The sequence below is a fragment of the Rhodofomes roseus genome, assembly GCF_022264815.1.
Source record: "Rhodofomes roseus strain CIRM-BRFM 1785 chromosome Unknown C8Q71scaffold_2, whole genome shotgun sequence".
Classification (NCBI taxonomy): domain Eukaryota; kingdom Fungi; phylum Basidiomycota; class Agaricomycetes; order Polyporales; family Fomitopsidaceae; genus Rhodofomes; species Rhodofomes roseus.
This window is the reverse complement of record NW_025952958.1, coordinates 1351658-1372845: the sequence shown is the minus strand read 5'-3', so window position 1 is coordinate 1372845 and position 21188 is coordinate 1351658. Positions and strand designations below refer to the sequence as shown.

The window sequence follows — 21188 nt, the reverse complement described above, 5'->3', positions numbered from 1 at the left end:
GTACGAGTGACCAGACAGCGAGAATTGCCAGCTCGACTTGGTCTGGCCTGCCGCCACCAGCGCGTCACGACCGCTGCGTGCGGTGCTGAGACGCGCTAGCCACGTGGAAAGCAGCAGCCGTGCTGCGACATCCTCACCGACCACATTGCGTCTGTCTCCGTGAACGCGTCCCACCGGCCTGGTGCCATCTACGAAGAGCCTAAGTACACTACTCCAGCTGTTTCTTGATCCTCCCCACGTCCTTGTAACGACTCCGAACCTCTCAGACTGCGGACGACATGTCGAAAGGGTGGTTTAACCTTGATACCGTCGGCGGCACCATCCCGGAGACGCAGTTCTTCGAGGGCGACTCCGCGTTCCACTTCCTGGGGCTCTCGAGGACACAACGGCTATATGGCTTTGGTGGCTGGTGAGTGCTCGCGGGCGGCGGTGCTGCGAAGGTGTAGCCTGACTGGGGTCGTGTTGTGTGCGCGCAGCCTGGCGGTCGGGTTCGTCCTGAGTCTTCTGGGTGCTATATTCCTGTTCTTTGCGGATCTTGTGACCTTTGCTAGTGCGTATACTTGCTCGCTCTGGGCAGAGTATGTCTGTCTGACTATAAACGTTTGCAGTCCTGTATGTGTTGGGTACAGTAGTGTCGCTCATCGCCACAGGGTTCCTATTAGGCGTATGTCTCCGTTTATGACATTCCTATCCGCACACGCACTCACAGCGCACGTTATTAGTTCGCAAAACAGCTAAAACTCGTACGTTTGTTCAATAGCAAGCCGCCGACCGCTCGGTTGCTGACTGCTTCAACAGATGTTCAAGCCCGTTCGCGTGATCGCGACTATAGTCTTCCTGCTCTCAATAGTTCTCGTTCTCGTCGGGGCGTTCGTGATTGGGAGTGATGTACGTCTGCCGTGCCACCGTGTACAACACCGCTTACTCACCCGCCCCTCGCCGTAGGTCCTGTGTCTAAGTAAGCACCCCTCCCGAGCACATCGTAATCCCGCTGACACGCCCCCGCGCCGCCCGCCCAGTCTTCGTGTTCATCGAGTACCTCGCCTTCACATGGTATACGCTCTCCTACATCCCCTACGCACGCACAGCCGTCCTGAAGGTGTTCGGGATGTGATCGGGTATCGGGTATCGGGCTCTCGCACACTACGTACTGTTAATCACGCCTGCCGGGGAAGCACATATTTCGGTTCGATGTCTGTACGATGGAAAAGTACGCTTGCTGATTGTAGGGTCTATGGACGCTTCGTTTGGGCTGGAGTCTATTTATTAGGCGTCGCGTCTGGGATCGTGCGCGACACGAGCGCTGCCATTGGTCTTAGTCAAACAATTGCAAAGGTCGATGCTATCAAACCACTTTGCGTTGCATATACTTGTACACTTGAGAGTGACGCCACATACGAGTACAGTTAGTATCGAATGCCTCCGCAATGCCCATCTCCCTGCCTAGATCTTGAACCACAAACGGTAGCGATTCATGGACGTCACACTTAGCCACGGAAGCTGTTCTTCATGTTCCTCAGCTCATCCATGATGGCGCTGTCGTCAGACTTCCCGGTAGCGCTCCTGCACATGGATCAGGTCACGCAGATACACAATGGAGCCGAGGACACTCACTTCACCGGTGCGCTCTGCAGACGTGCGAACGGGTTCCATTCCTTCTCGTCGCCAATGGTCGTAAGGCCGGTCACAATCTTATTTGCCTCCACAATCTCTGCGAGCCGCTTGAGCGCGGTGTTGTCTGGGTCGACGGACTTTGCGAATGCAAGATTCCCTGCAGTATACTCGTGGCCGTTGTACACCACCGTCTGGTCGGGGAGCGTGCCGAGGTAGGTGAGCGCGCGGTGCATCTCCTCGCCTGTGCCCTCGAAGAAGCGGCCGCACCCCGCGACGAACAGCGTGTCGCCGGTGAACACGCCGCCGGGGTGGGACGACGCGGATGAGGTGACATAGTAGCAGATCGAGTCCTGTGTGTGGCAGGGTGTGGCGAGGCACCTGCCAGGATGCGGTCAGCACTGGTACGGATTGTCAGTCCACCGGCGGAGCGCGCACCGGACGCTGATCCCGTCGCCGACCTTGAACTCGTCCTTGTCCTTGACGAGCTGCGTCAGAGCGGGGACTTTGTCGCTGCCGCCGTAGATGGGCGCGTCGGGGAAGGCGGAAGCCTGTAACGCGCCGCGAGCGCACCTGAGTGCTGAGTGGTTCGGACGTCATACATGTGTACGTACGAATGCCTGGGTGCGGCGTCCGGCCATTCAATTCAGGCGACTATGAGAGCTTTGCGAGACACACCTTGTTCCCGCCGCTGTGGTCATAATGGTGGTGGGTAGTGATGTTCGCGACGATCTGGACGCCGGCCTTCTCAGCGGCGGCCTGCACCTTTGGGACGTCATACGGATCGACCGCAGCGGCCTTGTTTGTGGCGGTATCGATGAGTAGGTACGCGTAGTTGTCGTCGCGCACGGGGACTGGAACGACCTGCATTCTGGGTGTGGACGACGCAGAGAAGGGCCGGGCGAGAGGACGGGGGCGGATCAGTGAGCGAAGAGGGCGGGCGAGGATCATGAGTGACCAAGCCACGTCTGGGTCGCAGGCGCCTGTCGTTCCGTTGTTCGTCAGCTCAGCCACAGCTCGTCCTCGTCCTCGTCCTCCTCCTGCTTCCAGCTACCCGCGCCCTCTTTGCAACATCTTGCCTGGCGCTGGATGTCTGCAAACAGTCTGTTCATAGCAGCACAGATGTGATCATCTAGCACCTCGTATGGAGGTGCTTGATCAGTTGTTCGTAACAGCACCGCCGCCCAACTATCCCATGCCAACTGGGTCTTGAGCGACCGGCTCTCATATACTAGTACCCCCTGGCCCTCGCATTGTATCTTACGGTACGCATCCTTCGCTCCTGTGATTTTTCCTCTAGTTCGCAATGTCTTTGACGGTCAATCAAGTGCGTCGACTCCGAGTGCATGTACCATGTCATTAACGCTGACGAGCTACCGTTTCCAGTCCTTCACGTTTAGCCTTCCTGGGCTAAATGGAACCGTTAGTGCACATGCTACCCTACCACTTACAACCACGGCAGCCTTCTCAATCAACGCTACATACATCATCGTGCAATCAACCTCACCATGGACTGCGTCTTCCGTCTCTCGCGGTTGCGGCCATACTTGCTCGTCGACGAGCGGCATCGCAATGTGTATTCCCCTTTCAACCAATGGCACACACACAACCTGCACCGATTCTTCCCTTACTTCTGTATCGAACTCAACAGCAACATCGGCATCCAGTAACACCACTTCCAGCACAAGCAACTCGACCAGTGCCAGCACCACCCCGTCTAAAAGAACGTCAGGAACGTCGGGAACGTCGAGCTCGATAGCCGCTGTGAGCGCTAGCCGCGCATCTGCTTCATTCCCTTCCACTAGCACTTCGAAAGCAACATCTACCGTCGCATATCAGAGCGATATATCCACTCATCACTCTCACTCGGATGCCATAGCCGGAGGCGTCATCGGCGGGCTCGTAGGCCTCCTCGCCCTCCTTGGCCTGCTCCTGTGGTACCGCCGCTGGAGACGGAGACCCAAGGTAGCCCCGTCGGCCGAATTCATGGCCATGGCTGCGGCCATGCGCGAGGACCGAACGCCCACGCCTGACAGCACGCTCGCGCGGGACTCGATGGAGCCTGCTGAGCTGCTCCCGCGGACGGGGCCTGGCTCGTACAACACGGATCCGCTCCTCGAGAAGCTGCGGGAGGCAGTCGCGCAGATCCCGCATATCAGGGGGCCTAATGGGGACAGCGGTGGATCTATGAACGAGAAGGCGGATGATGTGTTCATGGCCATATGAGCTTGAGGACGGCGAGCTTGGTGATCAGGCTTCTTGGACATTCGCTTCTTGGACATTCGCCAAAGGGGAGTGTAGCGTTAGGACGATGGTCTCCCCTCCGAATGATTGATGGAGGTAACCAGTGATTTCAGACAGGGTTCAGAGCCGTTCGGGATTCTACTTACGCTTGCCCACATACGATAATAGGTCGTTGCACGGATAAGTGTTCACCGTCGTTGCTACGTTGTCCTTCGTTTAAGTTTGCTCTATCAAGCTTCTCCTGGTGCGCTGACCTTCTGATACAGGACGTGACGACGATGAGCGTCCTCGACGACCGAGTTACTGCCGCAGTTCCTATGCAATGCGGACTTCATGATTTCGCCACCGCAAGCTCGGGACTTTTGAAGCCCTCCGTCAGCGTCTGCACAGTTCCCCATTCCACAAACGCACTCGGAGACTGCCGCTGTCAGGTACGTCTTCCTCAGTGATCCAAGGTTCTTGTTGTGTGTGCACGGCGCTCTCAGCGCGTCGCCTGTTTCTTCCTATTCATGTCAAGGTTTTGACGGGACAACTCATCCTAGGATTTATGATGTCACTGGGCGATGGGCTTGTCTATGCACGCCCTGGGTGGTGTTCTAGGACCACTGAAATCTAGGGCTGCTTGTTCACGGCCATCGTTCTCGGAATATCATCAGCTTCCGTTGAATGAACATGATGGTGATGGTGATTCTGCCGTCTGTCTTACGGTGCACTGCCCCTGGAAGTTCGCACACCGAAGCCTTCATAGCTAAGATCTCGAGGACAATGCTGGAGTGACGAATCTCTCGCCCCTCACCACAACCTCAGAAGCGATGGACCTGAATAAACATTGGGGCAAGGTATGTAGCCGCTCGATGTGTGGTGAGGGCGTCGTTCGTTGCTTGACCATGACTCTCTCTCTCCCAGACCGCCACCGTCACGATCCCCTATGACGGGACTACCTACGATTTGCCATTGCCCTGTACCGCGAACTGGGGCGGCACTCAAGTGAAAATCACCACGTCCCCTTCTGTTCCAACAGATCTTTCTCAGCAGGCACTGACATATTTCTCTGGTGTTTGTGATATGAGCGTCGTTCCCAAACCGACCAGCTCGACAAGCCTTTCGGAGTCACTGCCAACAACCATTCCCTCTAGTATTCAAGCGACCTCCTCTTCAAGTACTAGCATCAGCGCAGCCACCGGGACACTCGAGCAGAATTCATCTACACACACAATGACAGCACCACAATCCCCTTCATCCGCATCCACACCCGCCAATTCCACCGCAGTGACTCTATCGAGTGTTCCGACATCTGCATTCCTCACTGGTAGCGAATCTCCCATTCAAAACGGGTCTAGTTCGACGTCACTTCCCTCGACTTTGATCAGCGGCATAAGGCCCTCAAATAGGGCGTCTTCCCCGGTCGCAACTAGCAACGCAACTGCGTCTCCTGACGGCGCCGATGCCAGCGCGTCCTCTCCGCGTCACAAGAGCACCGCTGCTATTGCAGGCGGCATTGTGGGAGGCCTGCTAGGCCTCCTACTTCTCCTCGGCTCTCTGCTCTGGCTCAGGCGGAGGCAGCGCCGGCTCAGAGTCCCGCCTTCCGCGGAGTTCATGGGCGTAGTCGGTGCATTCAGCCCAGAGCCGTTGCGAGCTACCCCTCGTTTCAAGCTTGCGCGTGACAGCTCGTACGAGCCGGGGGAGCCACCGCCACCCTTCATTCCGAGCGCATATAGCGACCAGTTCTTTGAGAAGGAGAAGGGCGCGGGTGGTGAGGAGGAGCGATCCGAGGGGGAGGACGACGCGGAGGGGTACATGGATGGATCTATGGACGAGACGCTGCATGACACCTCCTCCCATGATGAGAAGATCGTTGGTGAAGCGTTGTGACCCGGACGGACGTGCTTCGTAGTGTATTCTTTGCCCGGGCGGCATGTAATCAACAAGGACGACATCAAAGCCACGATGCCTACCCGTGCAAGGGGTCCCCGACATTGTGCAGATGTGTCAAGACTATGGACGTATCTAGTTCGTCAGTTCTCTCATATGTTTGATTGCAGAGTCATCTTACTGCGATTTAGTAGGGAATTGGACTTCTACGAAAAGGGTAGCCTTCTGCTCGCTATCAGACTGGGATAGACAGACAAGTTGACAGATGATCTCTGGCCCTGTCAAAATCGTGACCACAACACGATTGGATGCGACGCGATTTCCTGTATATACCGACAGCTCGCTGCGACTGGTACCACTTGCTCCTCCGCCTTACAGACGTACTTGCAGAGACGGGTGCTGAGGGCTGAGGTAAGCCATTCAGCCTGAGGTACGTATTTGCTCTACAATACCTCTGCCTGTCGTTGTACATGCTGATTTGGGGTACACTTTAGTTATCTGATCCATGAATAACATAATACCATCGGTGATAGTCGACACGACTTGGCAGGTCATCTACGACCCAGTCGAGTCGATAATAGCATCTGAGTGTATGTACCCTTTGGCACACTGAATGAAAGGCATTGCTGATATGCACCTTCGCTAGTAGGGTCATTTGAATCACAACAGGCGTCGAGTATTGATGCTCAAGCAAACGCTCATATAGCAGGCATCGCCCTGTCATCACCCCCACCCACCATGCCACCGATACTAGGGACGGTTACACCCGCGGATCCTGCGGCGGCGCCTGCCAACCAACCCGTTGGTGTTGCCATGTCCGGACCCACGTCCATATCCAGTACAACTACCACTGCGTATGGTCTGATCGCCCAATCATCAAGTGCATCGACTATCGCTACGATGCACGAGTCGAAGACACCGAATGGGGCCACGGGAACATCGGTGTCCAATCCGTCCAACACGCTCAGCACATCAGTGCCAAACATCACAGCCACACCGCCGCCATTGCTGGTGGTGTCATCGGCATGCTGGCCGTCCTGTTTCTTGCTTCAGGCGTATGGTTCATGTGGAGACGGCGAGGACGGAGAATTGCACCATCTACCTGGTTCATGGCTACAGGTATTCTTCCCAAGCCTGGGCTGGTGCCTGTTCAAAGTCGCTTCGTCCGCCTTGACGCGGGCGAGGACGAGGATCCGCCCCCTGCGTATGAGCGGGCCTTCGAGGAAGCGGCACCGACACATGCAGAGAGGGGAGCCATTGACGAAAAGTCGGAGAGCAGGGTGTCAAGGGAATAAATCGGGGACGAAGAAAGCCTGAGCGTATTAGTACCACTTGGATATTTTCGGTGACCTTCGTTCGCTACCACAAGGACGATTGCACACCGCCCGCTTCCGGATTGATTTTCTATTGCTCATATATAGATACCCACTGAGATAATACCCACGTTGTATAGCGAAGGGCTGTCTGTGCTAGCGCATGTGCAATGTCTAAAGCTCAGCGAACTTGTGACTGAGTAGTGATACCAGAACTGGCATGCATCACCGGACAGCGGCAGGGCGGGAACAGAGGCACATACCGTTTAGTACAATTGATCAATTCCACTGAGCGCGCAAAGAGCACTGACGAGACCCAATCCTGACAGCACTGACAACCTGTTGAGTTTGCACCTGTAACAGACGGCTCGTCTTCGCCCAACGCAAAACGTCAGCCTTCTTCACATTAGGTGATATACAATAGATTACAGTTATTGTACATTCTAAGATGCGGGATGGGGCCATCACTTGTCGGTTGTACACTAGTCGCTGAGGATGGCCTGTACGACATTAGCGACGCGCAATTGCCGAAGATCCGTGTACGTCTGCGATCCCGGATACAGTGAGATACTTCCACATAGAGAAGAACAAGGCACAACACACCTGGCCACATCCAACAAAGATGATAGGTTGACCGGTGACATAGGTCATCGACAGCGCGGCGCCCACCTGCACGTACACACCAAGAACGACATCAGCGCCGGATACGTTCAGTTCTCCAACAAGCGGAATGGCATCTCATCTCGAGAGATGGACTGCCTCACGAACCTTGTCATCGACGGTGTCCCACTTGGTGACGAGCATGCCGTCGATACCTCGTTCCCTGCCACCCGAGGACGCCGAGAAATCGCGCAGGGCGCGATCGAACTTTGTCAGCTGGTCGACGGCTTCGTTGCCGACTAGAGCCTCGCCGACGAAGATGATCTTGTCAGGACTGTTCACGGCGACCAACTGGTGGCTATCTCAGATGGCACTCCAGTTCTTAGTATGGACCATCTCTCACCTTAGCCAGAGCACGCATGAGGGGCTGTCAGGGTGAAGATGTAAGCACATATCCGCTTGTGCGACGGAGTTGTGTGGGGTACCTCGTTATCTTGCATACGGCCGGCCGTATCGATAAGCACGACGTCAAAGTCGTTGTCACGCGCTGCACGAACATACATGAGTGTCACTGGATTTAAGTACAACGTCGGCTTACCGTATGTAATGGCTTCTTTAGCTATGCCGGCAGCATCCTTGCCATAGCCTCGCTCGTAGAGCTCTACGCGGCTCTTACTGTTAGTCGCTCCATTGACACCCAGCATACTCAGGTTTCGGACATGCACTCGGAGCTGTTCGACAGCGCCGCTCCTGTTAAGGGACAACCCGACGTAAGCGACACATCACGATGTGACGCCGGAAGTTGACGCACCGGAAAGTATCGCAGGCTGCGATGAGCACCCTGAGGCCATTCTGGATAAGCCAGAAGCAAACCTTGGAGAGGTTCGTGCTCTTGCCAACGCCATTGACACCGACGAACGTGATACTATACGGCAGTCTCTGCTGCGTTGACGGCAGAGGTGACGAGAGCTTCGTGCGGATTGACAGCAGCAGGTCGGTTGAAGTCTTCGGCGTGAGGATCCTCGTGAGCGAATTCGACAGTGCTTGCCGAACAGCCGCATTAGTCGCTACAGGACAATCAATTGGATGTCTGTTGCCTCCGATGGCGGGGGAGCAAGCTTACTCTGGAACCCTCCGACTTTCTTGCCAACAAGGCCATCGCCCACACCTTCGCAGACCTTGTCTGCGATTTCCTTTGCCACATTCTTCTTCATCAGGTGCTGCTTCATGGCTTCCAGGACCGGCTTCAGGTCGTCTTCCGTGAGGACCTTCGAGCCGGTGAGCCGTGCAAAGATAGAGCCTAGTGCGCCGAGCGATCCTGGTGTTGCGCTAGCTTTCGCGCTTGGCGCGCCATCCTGTATCACTCTAGAAATGACATCATCTGCAGCGCTGAACTCCCAATCTTTGACTTCGTAGAGGCCATCCTGAGTGCGGGTGCCCAGAGAGCCTTTATCCACGAGTGCAGACAGGTCTAATGACCCAGCGTCACTTGAGTCAATCTTTTCGTAGCTGAAATTTAGCGAGGCCATATCGGACTCGGAAGGGGCTTCGTCGCCCCATTTGCGTTGTGCTTTCCCTTTGGGCTTGCGCTTGGTGGGCGTGTCGGAACTCCGAGATAGTTCAGCTCAATTTGAACGAGAGGCATAAGGACCACTTACTCGGAACCAGGATGACTATCTCTCCCGCTTCCTATGTCCGCACGGCCACCTCCGCGCTTGCCCATTCGTCCGCCTCTTCCCCGGAGGCGTGTCTTCAATGCCTGGACATTGCGTGCTATCTGTTGCTCATCGACAGATGCTTCGCTATCATGCAAAGGGACTGTGGAAACAACTTAGCGCGGGAACAGTCTGAAGTGGAGTCATTGACCCCTTACTCGTGCTAGGATCGTCGGAGGGCGGACTTGGATCGACGGTGGAGCGAGGGACATGGCCAACACGCGTTTTCCGGTCCTATTATCGGTCAGCAGGGACAGCAAGCCTCTTCGGCGTGGAGATTAACCTGAGCTGCCTTGTCTTCTAGGCCTCTGAGAAGCTTGTCAAAGACGTTGTCCCAGCCGTCGAAAGCCTTTGCAAAGTTCCACGTAGCGGCTGCCTGACTTGCGTTGGAAGACAGCGCTCCGGTGCTTGCGGCATGGAGAGAGGCTACGAACGTAGCCAGAAACGGCTGGAATAGCTTCACAAAGAGGGTCTTGAGGGCGGCGAGAAGCTCATCGACGTAGGTCAGTTGCAGAATTCGCTGGTATGCCACCTGCATTCGGCGGTTCAGCGGACCGGGTGCAGACGATAAGCAGCGCGGGAAGACGTACTACGAAAATAAGTTCGAGATCGTTCACGAAGGTCCATTTCACAGAGTAGCCATCCTTCTCGTACTTGTTCTCCGCCGTGCGGCCCTCGATGAGAGCCTCCCGGATTAGGGAGTTGACGGGTGACGCGGAGGACGCTACGGACTGGGATGCGGCGGGGGTGAAGGAGCGGGACCACAAGACGAGGCCGCCTGGAGGATGTTCTCGTCAGCTGTCGCAGATGCAGCGGCAGGACGCACCCTTGTGCGAAATGGAACAGAGGTCGAGCATGAGGAGAGAGAACAGGCCGAGGCTGGAGACGCGCACTCCGCGAACGCCGCCCAGCGCAGAGTCCGTCACGTGCCGACGCGTCCCGCTTATCCGGGACGCGTTTGTCCAATTGACACTTAGATCGACCCTCCGCCAGAATGGCATGGCTGGCCGCGTGCCGTACGGGGCCAGGGCATACAAAGTCCCCTGGCCCCGCACCCTATCGCCCTCCATCTCCCCACCAAATCCCATCATGGCCGCACCACCGCCCACCAGAGGCACTGCGGGCTCGCGGCTCGCGGTCACCACCAACTCTTTTGAGATCAGAATCGCAAGGGACCCCGGTCTCTATATGCATTATGACGGTGCGTGCTCGTCCCCACCACTGTTTTATTGAAGGCCTGCTCAATCCGTCGATAGTCGGCAAGTATTGTCCTCCGTGTACATTGGCAGAGTTTGTGCTATATAACTTGCAGTTATCGAACCGACGCTCGACAAGTCGCGGCGAGCGTTCGAGATCATGGACAAGGTACAACTCTCCTATCCGGAGATATTCAACCCACGTGCTGTCTACGATGGCCGCGCCAACTTGTTTGCGCGGGCGAACATTCCCAACGGGGAGGTGAGTTGATTGAAGCATGTAACGATCGAATTGAGCCTACACCTTCATACAGTATGAGGCGCAAATGTCCGCGAGGCCCGGGAAGGGCATTTTCAAAGTCAAGCTCACAAAGGTCTCTGCAATCAATGCACAGTCAGTGCGACGTTGATCACTGCTATGTGCTGTCTCTGGCTCACGTCATACATAAACTTGAAGGAGCATACAGCGCTTGATGGCCGTGGGAGGTGCTCAGCAAGGAGAGAACCTCATGGCTTTGAACCTGATGCAGATTGTTGTTCGCCAGGCGTCGAACATGTACGGTCCTGCGTATATATGTGACCTGGTGTTAAGCACTGACCTGGTTACCAGGCGACATGGGTTTGCACCAGATGCTCGTGCCTTCTTCATAGAGCGGGGCAACAAGGACTTGTCGATGGGACTTCAAGCGTGGCGGGGATATTTCCAGTAAGTCACGTTCATGTAGGGCGATACACTTGGTAGACTTTCCCTCGCACATGTTTAGGAGCGTTCGCCCTGTGCTCGGAAAGTTGTTGGTCAATGTTGACATTGTGAACTCCCTCGTGTAAGTGACTGTCCATCTGTTCTGTTCTTAATGCTCATCGACTGATGCAATGCAGATACCGGCCAGGTGAACTCACCGCCCTGGCGATGTCCTTCCTCAGACTGAGGGACATCCGGGCACTTGAGAGAATGAGCCCCGTGGACCTCCGCCACCTCAAGAGTTTCCTCAAGAACATCAACGTCACGACCACGACGTCTCGGGTCCGGAGGGGCCGCCCGATCAGAGACCTCGTGGACAATGGTGGTGGCTACGAGTTTGAGAAGGACGGGGTAAGAACAACGGTTCAAGTGAGTCATATTGCTCCTTAACCGATCTATATGAACTCACTGCGCGCAGGAGCATTACCGGCAAGTATATAATATTAACCTTCGCTACCCGGCCATCTTCGGTGTCCGTATCGGAAGAGACGCCGTTATCCCTGCGGAGCTCTGTGAGGTCTTACCAGGACAGCTGTATCGCAAGAAGATCCCGGCAGAACTCGGCGCCGATTTCCTGAAATTCGCGACGCAGAAGCCTGATGCGCGCATTCAGGCCATCCAGGACGCGGTCTCGGGCAGAGTAAGCTTCTAGATAATCAACTGCAATGTTGGCTGCTGAAATCCTGATGTGACTTCACCTGGCAGGATGAGGTGTTCAATTACCAGGGGTCCGACTTTGTACGCGACGCTGGCATGCGCGTGGACCCCGCTCCTCTGTCAATCACCGGTCGGCTTCTCAACCCACCCCGTATTCAATACGGCAGCGGTTTTGAGGTAAGCCCTCCGGTTGCCACTATCCGTTTACGATCGCCAGCTACTGAACATCTGTCTGTACGTTGCAGGCTATACAGAGCAAGCGTGGTGCTTGGAACGTCGTAGGGAAGAAGTTCCTTACGCCGAGCACAATCCCGACATGGGGTGTCATTTTGCTCGACGACAGGGCGGATCCCGGTAGAGCCGAACACTTCGTTGGACAGCTAAAGCGTAACTTGCAAGCGCTAGGTAAGTCCCTGTCTCATCCGCCGTATATTCCTTTATGTTGACTGCCACCCCATGAAATTAGGCGTCAGTATGTCTATTTCCTTATACAATATTATTCATATACTAACGGCAAGCCAAGACGTCGTGCGTGACCCGGTGCTACAGCGCGGCGGCAACGCGTACCAAGTATCCCAGGTGCGTCATTGATAATGATAATGCATCTTACCTGGAAGATGATCGAACCGCCGGCGCTGCAGGCACTTGACACATTGCTGCAACGCGCGACAATCGTCAGCGAGCCGCACCCGAGGACAGGGCAAACAAAGCCCATACCTCCCACGATCATTATCGCGCTACTGGCCACCAATGCAGCGGAGATACGGCGCGCAGTGAAGCATTGGGGTGACGTGACGCGCGGTATTCCGACACAATGCGTTGTAAGCTTATCTTCACCTCTCTATTTCGCTTCGTCGAAGCTTCATTCACCCCGCCTTGTAGCGCTCGGGAAAGTGGGAAAATGCGAAGGACCAGTATCTGAACAACGTGGCTCTCAAGTATGTTTGATGCATGTTGTCTTACTATACGTGCTCGCTCATACACCTTCCCCGCGGCAGGATCAATGCCAAGATCGGCGGAATCAACTCAAGAGTTGACGATAAGTCTTTGGTGCCACCAGGCACTATGGTAATCGGTACGAATATTGTTTCAGAGACCTACCCTGCTCACTTACTCACTCGCGATGCACAGGCATGGATGTCGGTCACCCTGGACCTGGTGTGACAGCTCGGCCCTCCGTGACCAGTCTCGTCGCGTCTGTCAACTGGGACTGCACGCAATACATCGCTTTCTGCGGTGTTCAGCCACCCCGCGTAGAGATGATCGCCAACCTCAAACAAATGCTCACGGTGCGGCGTTTCAACTTAGCCTGAATATACACTGACTCTCTCATGTTGATGTGCACCACAGGGGGCAGTGAATCAATTCGTGTTGCGCTGGGAAGGGAAATATCCCCAAAAGGTTGTCTTCTTCCGTGACGGGGTCTCCGAAGGCGAGTATGAGCAAGTCTCGCAAAACGAGATCCAGTCGATCCGGAGTAGGTGTTGCAGTGTAGCTGCACTGATCATCCACTCATGACTCGTCATGGTGCTTGTTGGTAGATGTCCTCAAGGACATGATAAAGATCGACCCCTCTGGCGTCGAGCTTAAGTCGGGTGAGAAGGCATTCGGGCCTGGCATGCCACTCCCGAAGATAACGTTCATCGTCGTCGGGAAGCGGTAGGTGTCTGATGTACAATGTGGTATGCCTCCGAGCTGAATGGCTTGTAGTCATCATGTCCGGTTCTTCCCGCGCAACAGGCAAGCACATACTACTGCACATATAAGATATGATTTCACCCTGACTGACTTCACTCAAGAAATGAGGCGGACAACTCGGGGAACTGCCCGCCCGGTTTCGTTATCGACGACCAAATCACGAACGCGAAGTACCCGGACTACTACCTTCAATCGCACAGCGGCATTCAAGGCAGTAAGTTATATTTGCCTCTTGAAATGCCAATGATTCACACGACTGCCCATAGCGAGCCGGCCCAGTCACTACATCGTCCTGGAGAACGAGCTTGGCTTACCGCCCGACACGTAAGTCATGGAAACTAGACATCATGATCGTGCAGTTGGGTTGAGTCATGGACTGCACAGTTATCAACGCCTCTCATTTGATCTGTGTCACGTATACGCAAGTGCGACACGATCTGTGTCCATCCCAGCACCGGTCTACTGTACGTACACGGTACCCCTGGTCATCCGGGTGTACGCACACTAACCCCTCTCACTTCGCCGACAGATGCAGACGTACGTTTATTTTCTCTCGCCAATTGACGTTCACCTCTAAGGTGACGCACACCGTGCTCTGTCCTCAGCGAGTCTGCGCGCGCGCCGAGAACCACTTCCCGGATGAGCTCAAATTCGGGGAGTCGGACACGGCGAGCACCGCAGGCGGCGGCCGGGCAGAGTTCGATCTGCGGCCCTGGGCGAATGGGTTCAAGCAGGCGACGATCAACATGTCGCGCCAGATGTACTACCTCTGAGGCCGGCCCTGCTCTGCAGGACCAGGCCTCAGGGTCAGTGGTTGCTCTCGGTGCGTGCTGTGGTGTCTCGTCTGTGTCTCGTCTAGGTGCGAATAGGTATGAAGTCTTCTGGCGGTGTACGATACATGTCACGGTCCCGTCCCTCGGTCTCCCTTCGGCGAAGTTCTAAATCCAAAGCCCTCCTACTATTGTAACTGTACGTCACTCCACCCCCTGTAGCGTCTCGATCTCTACCTGGCGCCTCTCGTCTGTCCACCTACTATCCACCATATGCCTTCTCGAATTGTCTTCGGTGTCTCTGGCGACTGCACCCTGTACGATACGAATATCTGCGGCGTCATCGGCGTGTACAATGATCGCAAACGCTTTCTGAAATCCGAGTCCTCTGGTGTCCATAGCAGTTTCAACTATCCCTTGTTGAGACCGTCCTTGATGTGAATCGGCAGGTGTAATGCATGTAGGTGGCAGGTCTTCCGCGTCTCACCATTGCGCAGCGCCAGTTTCATCGAGGCGTTGCCTTTGCATCCGCGGTCGTACATCCCGCGCGTAGTTGTGGTGCTATTCAAGTGGCGAGTGACATCGCTAAGGCTAAGCGCAGCTCACTGCGTCAAGATACGAGCATTGGCGGAAGGTGTCAGCCTTCGGGAGCCCATCAGAGCGCCAACATAAGTACGCCGGTCTCCTCGAATTCGAATCCTGCGTCGCACCGATGCCATTACTTCTATCTCGCAATCTCCAGCATGTATCGAGGGTCGTCGAAGCGACTCAAAGTGGGATATGTATTGCACTGTTTATGTCCACGGTGGCCGTCCGGCGAGACGTTTGACGGGATGGTAGAACATCGTTGTAACAGGCTTCTGTCTCCGCACGCGTGGCACCCACCCGCAGTGATGCATAGCGTTCGCCGCTCGAGCCCGCACGCCACCCACGCGAACCCCTGCTTCACAGACTTCATTGGAAACGTCGTTTGACGGGGAAGGGAGCGCCGCGAGCGCGATTGCGGCTGGAAGATGGGATGCCCAGCTACGTTCCTCGCAGATCAGCGGAAGTGAACTGGATCAGACACTGACACCCACCCGCATCAAACCTCCGAGCCACCATCCGTCCCCAGGTCTGGTTGGACCACACAAGCCGCTGCGAGGGTTCCGAGTCGCCCTCGTACGTTCTGCATGAGATCAGTGTAAGTGTGGTTCGAGGACGATACGCAGGCCGGCGGCGCTCAACCGCCGCTCAGGCGTGATTGCGTCAACCTAAGTATACAGAGCTCCAATTGACTGACCGGACTGCGCGTCGGTCGAGAGTGGAAAGCGTCCCTGGCAGCAGAACACCGCACCGGTTCTATCAAGGGCCTTCCCAACTTCCGTCGGTGCTGACCGTTGAACACGTCGCCGCTTCTCCATTAATCCCAGCCATAGCTCACAGGCACATCACCGAATCTAAGTAACTTAAGTTGAGTTCAATGATACGGTGTCCCGTCCCACCCACCGGTATCCACGCTACCTACCACGCCGTTCCTATTGTATCGCCCAGGATAGACCCGCCACCCCCGAACTAGCGCGGTGGCAGATGACAGTGCTGGGCCTGCCCCGGACGCGAGTACACTCAGCTGGCCGGCGCGCGTGCGTGCGCGTGCGGAGCCCGTGCGATTGTGCGATTGCACGAACCGCGCACAGGATCCGAGGGTTCACCGGATCCCGCGCAGACTACTACTAGGGCACTGGCACTGGCAGTCCGTGTGTGGCGCGTCCGCATCCGAGTCTGAATTGCCTGCCAAGTTCCAACGGCGGTTGCGAGATGTGCGATTTCCGGCCTGGGGTGGGGAGCGTCAGTGCACCGGAGCCTCGCGTGTTCCAGTCTGGCTGGGATGTGCGACGTACCGTACCGCGCGGCGGATGTATCGATGCTGCTGCTGCGTCGCGCGTCGCGATGGGTGGCGCCAATATGAGACCACGGACCTACGTTCGGCGAGGGGGGGAGCCAAGATAGGCACCCGGGGGAGCGCGCGGGTGGCATCCCAAGCCCGATTTCAACCTGCGGCGCATATACGAATCGCGGGCTGTCACCGCTGCTGTCAGCGGTACGTACCTGTGTCGTGCGCCGGATGCCGTGGCCTGCGGGTGGGCGAGCCCCATGCGAGCGTGGGGGCTGCGCTCTGCTTCCATCCGCGCATCTGCCACATACGCGCACCGCGAGCCGTCAGCAGGACTCGCACTGGAACACGGGCACACACGTCAGCGAAGCTTGCGCGGACGTTCGCGGTTCAGTTCTCGGTAGGCAGCACTCCATACGGCGTGTCGACGGACCACAGGCGTGGAAGATTCTGCAATGCGGTGCTACGTGAACTGGGGCGAGGACGTACGGCCGCTGCGCGGTGCGGTGCTTCTAGGCAAATATGTACAGTACATGTATGTAACAATAGGAGCCCCACGCCTCGTGCAGCGAGGGCGGATCGGGGCAGCGCGATACTGTAGCAGGCGATGGGGAGGTGTCGCACGATATGTACAATGCCGGGGGTATGGTATACACAGCGGAGCCTGACTCTGGGTCCATGGCAGCAGGTCCGTCCGCGTATCGGAGACGAGCACGCCCGCGCGTCGGCCGGGAAGGCAGCGGCAGGCGAAGGCTGGGTGATCGGGCGCGTGGGCGCCGGAGCATCGACGGGCGAGCTTCGCTGAATGGGCCGCGGCGGGTCGTGTGCCAGATGGGGCCGGGCGTCTCCCATAGCGATATTGCGAAGGATCGAAGGTGGGATGGTGCGACGGGGCGTGGACTGTCCGCGCACGCCGCAGCGCCTGCGATCAGAGGCGTTACGGGATGCGGGCGAACTAGAAGCGGCGATGCACGTCCGCGGTGAGCAGCGGGTGGCAGGCGGAGGACACTGGGCGACTCACGCTGGCGCCGGCGTCGCCTGCGGGGTCGGCGGCCTACCGGGGCCGTGCGTGCCTCGTCGCGCCTTTGGGGAGCGAGTTGCGGCGCGTGCCGCGCAGGTGGGCGGGCAGCGAGGGCGGGAGGCCGGTGGGCAGCAGCGGGAGGGCGTCGCCGCCGCCGATGGATCGCCGCTTGGCAGGCTGCATGTCCGCGCCGCCGTCCATGCGCGAGACGTCATCGAAGCTGCGCTTGCGCTTCTGTGGGCGGCGGGTGTAGGGCGCGTGCGAGAGGTCCTCGTCGAGGTCGGGGAGGTCGTCGTACTGGAGGAAGAAGGGGGAGTGGTAGGGCAGCGGCACAGGGGCGACGAGGGGCGCGTTGCAGGTGACATGCAGCGGCTCGGGTGCGGGTGCGGGAGAGGGGCTCGTGTCCCAGGAGAGGACGGAGGACGAGTCGGACGGTGCAGGGGAGACTGGCCGGCGCGTCAGACAAGACAATGGGGGCAGCGGATGGACTCACAGCCTGGTGCGGCGTCTGGTGCTGCATACTGGTGCTGCTCGTAGTCCTGCGCGTAGCCGTGGTGGTAGGGCAGGAGGAACTCTGGCGGGCCGAGGTTCCAGCGCGAGAGGGAGTGGAGGAGGTCTGCGCCGGCGGCGGCGCTGAAGAGGTAGGAGTCGGGGACGGGGGCGAAGGGCGGGGGGTGGCTGGCGTGCAGCGGGGGCTGGCGGGAGGGATACATGGTGGGTGGGGACGCGGGGGAGGGCCGGCTGCTTATATTGGGACGGGCCTGACTGGGCCATTAGCGGTTGTGACGGGGACATGGCGGATTTGCAAAGATGCGACTCCACGGTGAGACGAGAACACTCGGCTCTTGTGCAGTGCCAGTGGCTGGGTGGCAGGCCCTGCAGCCTCCCGCCGTCCGCCCCTTTCACACTCCGCGGCGCGTCTCCTCTGCCTCCATTTTCGCCCGACTCGGACGCGCCCTGCTCTGCCCGCCATGCTCGTCCCCCGCCTCCCCCTGCGCACCTTCACCACCGCCCACGCACACCCACCGCCCGCGTACCGCATCCCCAGAAACTCCCGCGGCTCCCTCCCCGTCTACACTGACATCCGCAACGCCGGCACCCGCCACCTCACCCTCATCCGCAACATCGAGGGAAACGCAGACGTAAGTGTCCCGTTTCGCTGCACCCATCACTCCCCACCCGCTCACGCCGTGCACCGCTCCCAGGCCCTCGCACAGGACCTCGCAGGCTCCCTCCACCCGCCAGGCTCGCCCGAGGCCCAGCGCATGCGCGTCCAAATCCTCCACTCCAAGCACGTCGTCCTCAGCGGCGGGCTCTGGAAAAACCACGTCGCGCGCTGGCTCCTCGACAGGGGCTTCTGACCTGGGACACTCGTCTGACACGGCTGGTGACACCGGTACAATATGAACCAACACCCTTAGCTATCTCAATCTGATCGCGCTTCCGTGTCCATACCCGTGCCACCCTGTCTGCGTTCGGATGTCCCTGTCCCATCCGGAGCACCTTCGCCCGCCTTCCATCCTGATCCTGATCCCCTCCGCGCCTGCCGCGCGACCCGCCCGAAGCGAACCGAAACCGAACGCAAAACAGCCGCGTCCACACAACAACCATTGCCAACTTGCCAAAAAAGATGCTCGACTGCGCCCGCTTAACCATTCACGCCAGTGCCATCGCGCGCGAAGCCACGGCGTGGCGTGCGGCGCCCTCGTGTGCAGACACAGACGACTGTCACAGACAAGGGTCCTAGCTACCGTAGCCCTGCCGCTCGCTCGAACCATAGCACTGCTGTATATACGCCGCTCCCCACGTTTACGCGCACTCGCCTCATCTGATCCTCGCCGCCACTCATCTGTCCAGCACCGCGCTTCTCCCGTGCCCGGATGCAGCATACCGTTGTCCATCCTATCGTCATCCGCGGCACGCGGCCGTCGCCCTATCCCAGTCATCTCCTTTGTGTGCGTGGCTTTTCGTGGCGCGGTGGGCACCGGGCCTGCGCAAATGAAATCTTCGCTAATCCGAGCCCTATCTCGCGCGCACGGAAGCCCAGCCATGTCTGCGCTCGCCACCGGCTGCTCACCTGAGCCGTCCTGGTTGAAAACTGACGGTCGGACCAGCGTCGCCGCCGCCGCGCACGCGGGCTCGGAATTCAGTTGACGTTCTCCCTCGCGATCCGCCTACGCCCAGTGTAGTCAGGTCTGCTTCTCCTGACTTGGCCATGGCTTATCCTCCGGGATCCACCCCGCCGCCTTTGTCAATGGCCGGGCTCGATGGCGCGTTCCTGTGCTCCTATTATGCCCAATGTTCTGCATATGCAGATAGGTATGGTGCTCAGGCGGTGGCGCGTACAGGCACACGCCCCGATCACGCCGCCAATAAGCGTAATGCGTGGCGGACGCATGAGCCTGATCGCGATCTGCCACTCGCCCGCGGTGCCTTTGTCAGTCAGTTGATTCGCCTCAGGCTCCTCGTCCGGACGCACACTCGCTGCCCTGGGTGGGGTTCCTGCGCGTCCGGAAGCCTTCTCGGGGGCTGCTTCGCGAGTTCGGTTTCTCCTGCGTGGGCGCGCTGACTCGGCCGGGATGCCAGGAACACAAGGATGGTCGTCTGGCGGACGAGCTTGCGCGACGTTTGGGTGTTACCCCGGAGATGCGATCGGTCCTAGTATTGACTGCGTCGGCCGCTCCCAGGCCCATGGTGCAGGCCATCTTGAAGACTTGGAAAGGGTCATACGCATGTTGCTTCGGGAGCCCACCATGGTCACTGCGAATGCAAGATGCGTTCGCATCGCACGGTGGATCCGAAGAAGGCTACAGAGCATATACGCATGTGTATGTCTGCGCGTGGACGTGTCGTGTCAATGACGCGTGATAATGCCAGACAGCGAGATGCAGCGGGACACTCACATCTGATTGCGGACTGCGTAGGTGTTCAAGAAGATGATTGAGCCTGAGTGGCGTCTGACTCTCCAGCGTCCGGCGCGGCCAGTCGCGCCCCGCACGAACGCGCCCTCCGTCGACTTCTGAACTCTGGAGCGCGATCACGACTAAGTAGCTTGGCAGGCAGCGGGACCACCGAGCTCCATGGGCAGCCAGACCTGTGCGATAGCGGCATGGTGTCGTTTTATGACGGTATGATGTTGACGTTGACGAACCCGCAACGTACGACCGCTGACGCCGCGTATCGTAAGTGATAGTCTGCCCCATCAGGATGAGGATACTGACTGCGCTGCTAACTTAGCGGGCTGTGACGTACCGGGTGACTTGTGCGCCTGGGGCTGGGCCTACTAGGCTCGGAACATCAACTCCTGGGCTCCCCAATCTTAGCTAAGTTGTCAAATACGCCTGTCCTAGGCCTGTCTGACGTCGTAAGCTGAGTGGTCGTAGTTCGTCTGGGGCTACGACTCGGAGCTGGTAGGTACTAGTATCGTGCACTTGCAGCTGCGACCGCTGTCGTCGGCGGTAGGTCAGTAATACTAATACTAATAACGAGAACGTCTCATGTTCGTTCTCGACGCCAGCGGCCTCGCGTCCGGGGATACACCACTGACGGCTCAGTTGATCCTGATAGCAGATCAGACCCGCGTCAGAGTGCTGCGACTTCGAAGAGCATGTACAATTGCGAGGAGAGGAGACATCACCCGCGGTGGGGCCTTCGCGCTTCGACGCCTCCAGGCTCCAGATTCGGTGCTATCTGCTGCTTCAGAGACCAACCGGCGTCGTCGTGTGATTGACACTCCGTTTGTCGTATCCCCGAGACAGGCCGTCGGGGGAGAAGGATTGTGGGTGATGCGGCTGTTATAAAACGAATGATGGGATGCGATTATTACAATGAGACGTACTGAGTCGTGGCCACCGCGGTGGGCGCGAGCCCAAAACA

General features: G+C 57.8%; 9 protein-coding genes across 9 annotated transcripts; 6 read left to right on the top strand and 3 right to left on the bottom strand.

Annotated features, from left to right (window-relative positions):
* Positions 1-1317, top strand: C8Q71DRAFT_734851 (SFT2-domain-containing protein). Its single transcript, XM_047922429.1, has 7 exons — positions 1-409; positions 477-550; positions 609-664; positions 723-743; positions 799-888; positions 946-958; positions 1020-1317. Exons 1-7 carry the CDS (start codon positions 279-281, stop codon positions 1112-1114), a joined length of 480 nt encoding a protein of 159 aa, XP_047783895.1. The 5' UTR covers positions 1-278; the 3' UTR covers positions 1115-1317.
* Positions 1318-2671, bottom strand: C8Q71DRAFT_734846 (beta-lactamase-like protein). Its single transcript, XM_047922428.1, has 5 exons — positions 2290-2671; positions 2226-2231; positions 2050-2162; positions 1615-1992; positions 1318-1563 (listed from the first exon to the last, which is right to left on the bottom strand). The coding sequence occupies exons 1-5, from the start codon at positions 2560-2562 to the stop codon at positions 1488-1490; spliced, it is 846 nt and encodes a 281-aa protein (XP_047783894.1). The 5' UTR covers positions 2563-2671; the 3' UTR covers positions 1318-1487.
* Positions 2672-2812: 141 nt separating this feature from the next.
* C8Q71DRAFT_224162 (uncharacterized protein) lies at positions 2813-3985 on the top strand. The gene is made up of 2 exons (XM_047917119.1): positions 2813-2876; positions 2998-3985. The coding sequence occupies exon 2, from the start codon at positions 3184-3186 to the stop codon at positions 3835-3837; it is 654 nt and encodes a 217-aa protein (XP_047783893.1). The 5' UTR covers positions 2813-2876; positions 2998-3183; the 3' UTR covers positions 3838-3985.
* A 1085-nt stretch (positions 3986-5070) lies between these two features.
* On the top strand, positions 5071-7022 carry C8Q71DRAFT_720270 (uncharacterized protein; the record flags this gene model as incomplete). The annotated part of the gene is made up of 6 exons (XM_047921349.1): positions 5071-5713; positions 5898-5944; positions 6067-6138; positions 6278-6317; positions 6377-6528; positions 6567-7022. 6 exons carry the CDS (start codon positions 5071-5073, stop codon positions 7020-7022), a joined length of 1410 nt encoding a protein of 469 aa, XP_047783892.1.
* A 380-nt stretch (positions 7023-7402) lies between these two features.
* C8Q71DRAFT_734838 (P-loop containing nucleoside triphosphate hydrolase protein) lies at positions 7403-10231 on the bottom strand. Its single transcript, XM_047922427.1, has 13 exons — positions 10182-10231; positions 9946-10133; positions 9639-9887; positions 9514-9589; positions 9299-9458; positions 8764-9248; positions 8452-8707; positions 8239-8390; positions 8126-8187; positions 8044-8067; positions 7809-7991; positions 7644-7709; positions 7403-7585 (listed from the first exon to the last, which is right to left on the bottom strand). Exons 1-13 carry the CDS (start codon positions 10210-10212, stop codon positions 7523-7525), a joined length of 1995 nt encoding a protein of 664 aa, XP_047783891.1. The 5' UTR covers positions 10213-10231; the 3' UTR covers positions 7403-7522.
* A 692-nt stretch (positions 10232-10923) lies between these two features.
* Positions 10924-14599, top strand: C8Q71DRAFT_734829 (Piwi domain-containing protein). The gene is made up of 21 exons (XM_047922426.1): positions 10924-11107; positions 11162-11257; positions 11316-11375; positions 11431-11662; positions 11712-11933; positions 11999-12127; positions 12196-12355; positions 12417-12422; positions 12474-12529; positions 12592-12771; positions 12833-12888; positions 12949-13025; positions 13082-13239; positions 13301-13427; positions 13492-13609; positions 13661-13690; positions 13750-13862; positions 13915-13972; positions 14033-14112; positions 14178-14471; positions 14526-14599. The coding sequence occupies exons 1-20, from the start codon at positions 11025-11027 to the stop codon at positions 14210-14212; spliced, it is 2076 nt and encodes a 691-aa protein (XP_047783890.1). The 5' UTR covers positions 10924-11024; the 3' UTR covers positions 14213-14471; positions 14526-14599.
* A 2395-nt stretch (positions 14600-16994) lies between these two features.
* Positions 16995-18176, bottom strand: C8Q71DRAFT_223556 (uncharacterized protein). The gene is made up of 2 exons (XM_047917116.1): positions 17806-18176; positions 16995-17758 (listed from the first exon to the last, which is right to left on the bottom strand). Exons 1-2 carry the CDS (start codon positions 18023-18025, stop codon positions 17346-17348), a joined length of 633 nt encoding a protein of 210 aa, XP_047783889.1. The 5' UTR covers positions 18026-18176; the 3' UTR covers positions 16995-17345.
* A 107-nt stretch (positions 18177-18283) lies between these two features.
* C8Q71DRAFT_853360 (ribosomal protein L49/IMG2) lies at positions 18284-18673 on the top strand (the record flags this gene model as incomplete). The annotated part of the gene is made up of 2 exons (XM_047926934.1): positions 18284-18454; positions 18518-18673. The coding sequence occupies 2 exons, from the start codon at positions 18284-18286 to the stop codon at positions 18671-18673; spliced, it is 327 nt and encodes a 108-aa protein (XP_047783888.1).
* C8Q71DRAFT_223569 (uncharacterized protein) lies at positions 18515-19679 on the top strand. Its single transcript, XM_047917117.1, has one exon. It carries the CDS (start codon positions 18792-18794, stop codon positions 19464-19466), a length of 675 nt encoding a protein of 224 aa, XP_047783887.1. The 5' UTR covers positions 18515-18791; the 3' UTR covers positions 19467-19679.
* Positions 19680-21188: the final 1509 nt, after the last annotated feature.

Excerpts from the sequence above, each read along its gene's own strand:
- C8Q71DRAFT_734838 (XM_047922427.1), bottom strand. The coding sequence starts at position 10,212 with ATGCTCGACCTCTGTTCCATTTCGCACAAGG. Across the intron at positions 8,708-8,763 it reads GAAAGTCGGAGGGTTCCAGA|CGACTAATGCGGCTGTTCGG; the intron begins GTAAGCTTGCTC and ends ATTGTCCTGTAG. Across the intron at positions 7,992-8,043 it reads TCATGCGTGCTCTGGCTAAG|TTGGTCGCCGTGAACAGTCC; the intron begins GTGAGAGATGGT and ends GATAGCCACCAG.
- C8Q71DRAFT_734829 (XM_047922426.1), top strand. The coding sequence starts at position 11,025 with ATGGCCGTGGGAGGTGCTCAGCAAGGAGAGAACCTCATGGCTTTGAAC. Across the intron at positions 11,663-11,711 it reads GGGTAAGAACAACGGTTCAA|GAGCATTACCGGCAAGTATA; the intron begins GTGAGTCATATT and ends CACTGCGCGCAG. Across the intron at positions 13,973-14,032 it reads CTTGGCTTACCGCCCGACAC|TTATCAACGCCTCTCATTTG; the intron begins GTAAGTCATGGA and ends TGGACTGCACAG.
- C8Q71DRAFT_223569 (XM_047917117.1), top strand. The coding sequence starts at position 18,792 with ATGTCCCTGTCCCATCCGGAGCACCTTCGCCCGCCTTCCATCCTGATC.
- C8Q71DRAFT_224162 (XM_047917119.1), top strand. The coding sequence starts at position 3,184 with ATGTGTATTCCCCTTTCAACCAATGGCACACACACAACCTGCACCGAT.
- C8Q71DRAFT_734851 (XM_047922429.1), top strand. The coding sequence starts at position 279 with ATGTCGAAAGGGTGGTTTAACCTTGATACCGTCGGCGGCACCATCCCG. Across the intron at positions 665-722 it reads CCACAGGGTTCCTATTAGGC|TTCGCAAAACAGCTAAAACT; the intron begins GTATGTCTCCGT and ends GCACGTTATTAG. Across the intron at positions 744-798 it reads TCGCAAAACAGCTAAAACTC|ATGTTCAAGCCCGTTCGCGT; the intron begins GTACGTTTGTTC and ends CTGCTTCAACAG.
- C8Q71DRAFT_734846 (XM_047922428.1), bottom strand. The coding sequence starts at position 2,562 with ATGATCCTCGCCCGCCCTCTTCGCTCACTGATCCGCCCCCGTCCTCTC. Across the intron at positions 1,993-2,049 it reads GGCGACGGGATCAGCGTCCG|GTGCCTCGCCACACCCTGCC; the intron begins GTGCGCGCTCCG and ends GCATCCTGGCAG. Across the intron at positions 1,564-1,614 it reads CTGCAGAGCGCACCGGTGAA|GAGCGCTACCGGGAAGTCTG; the intron begins GTGAGTGTCCTC and ends ATCCATGTGCAG.
- C8Q71DRAFT_223556 (XM_047917116.1), bottom strand. The coding sequence starts at position 18,025 with ATGTATCCCTCCCGCCAGCCCCCGCTGCACGCCAGCCACCCCCCGCCC. Across the intron at positions 17,759-17,805 it reads ACCAGACGCCGCACCAGGCT|TCTCCCCTGCACCGTCCGAC; the intron begins GTGAGTCCATCC and ends CGCGCCGGCCAG.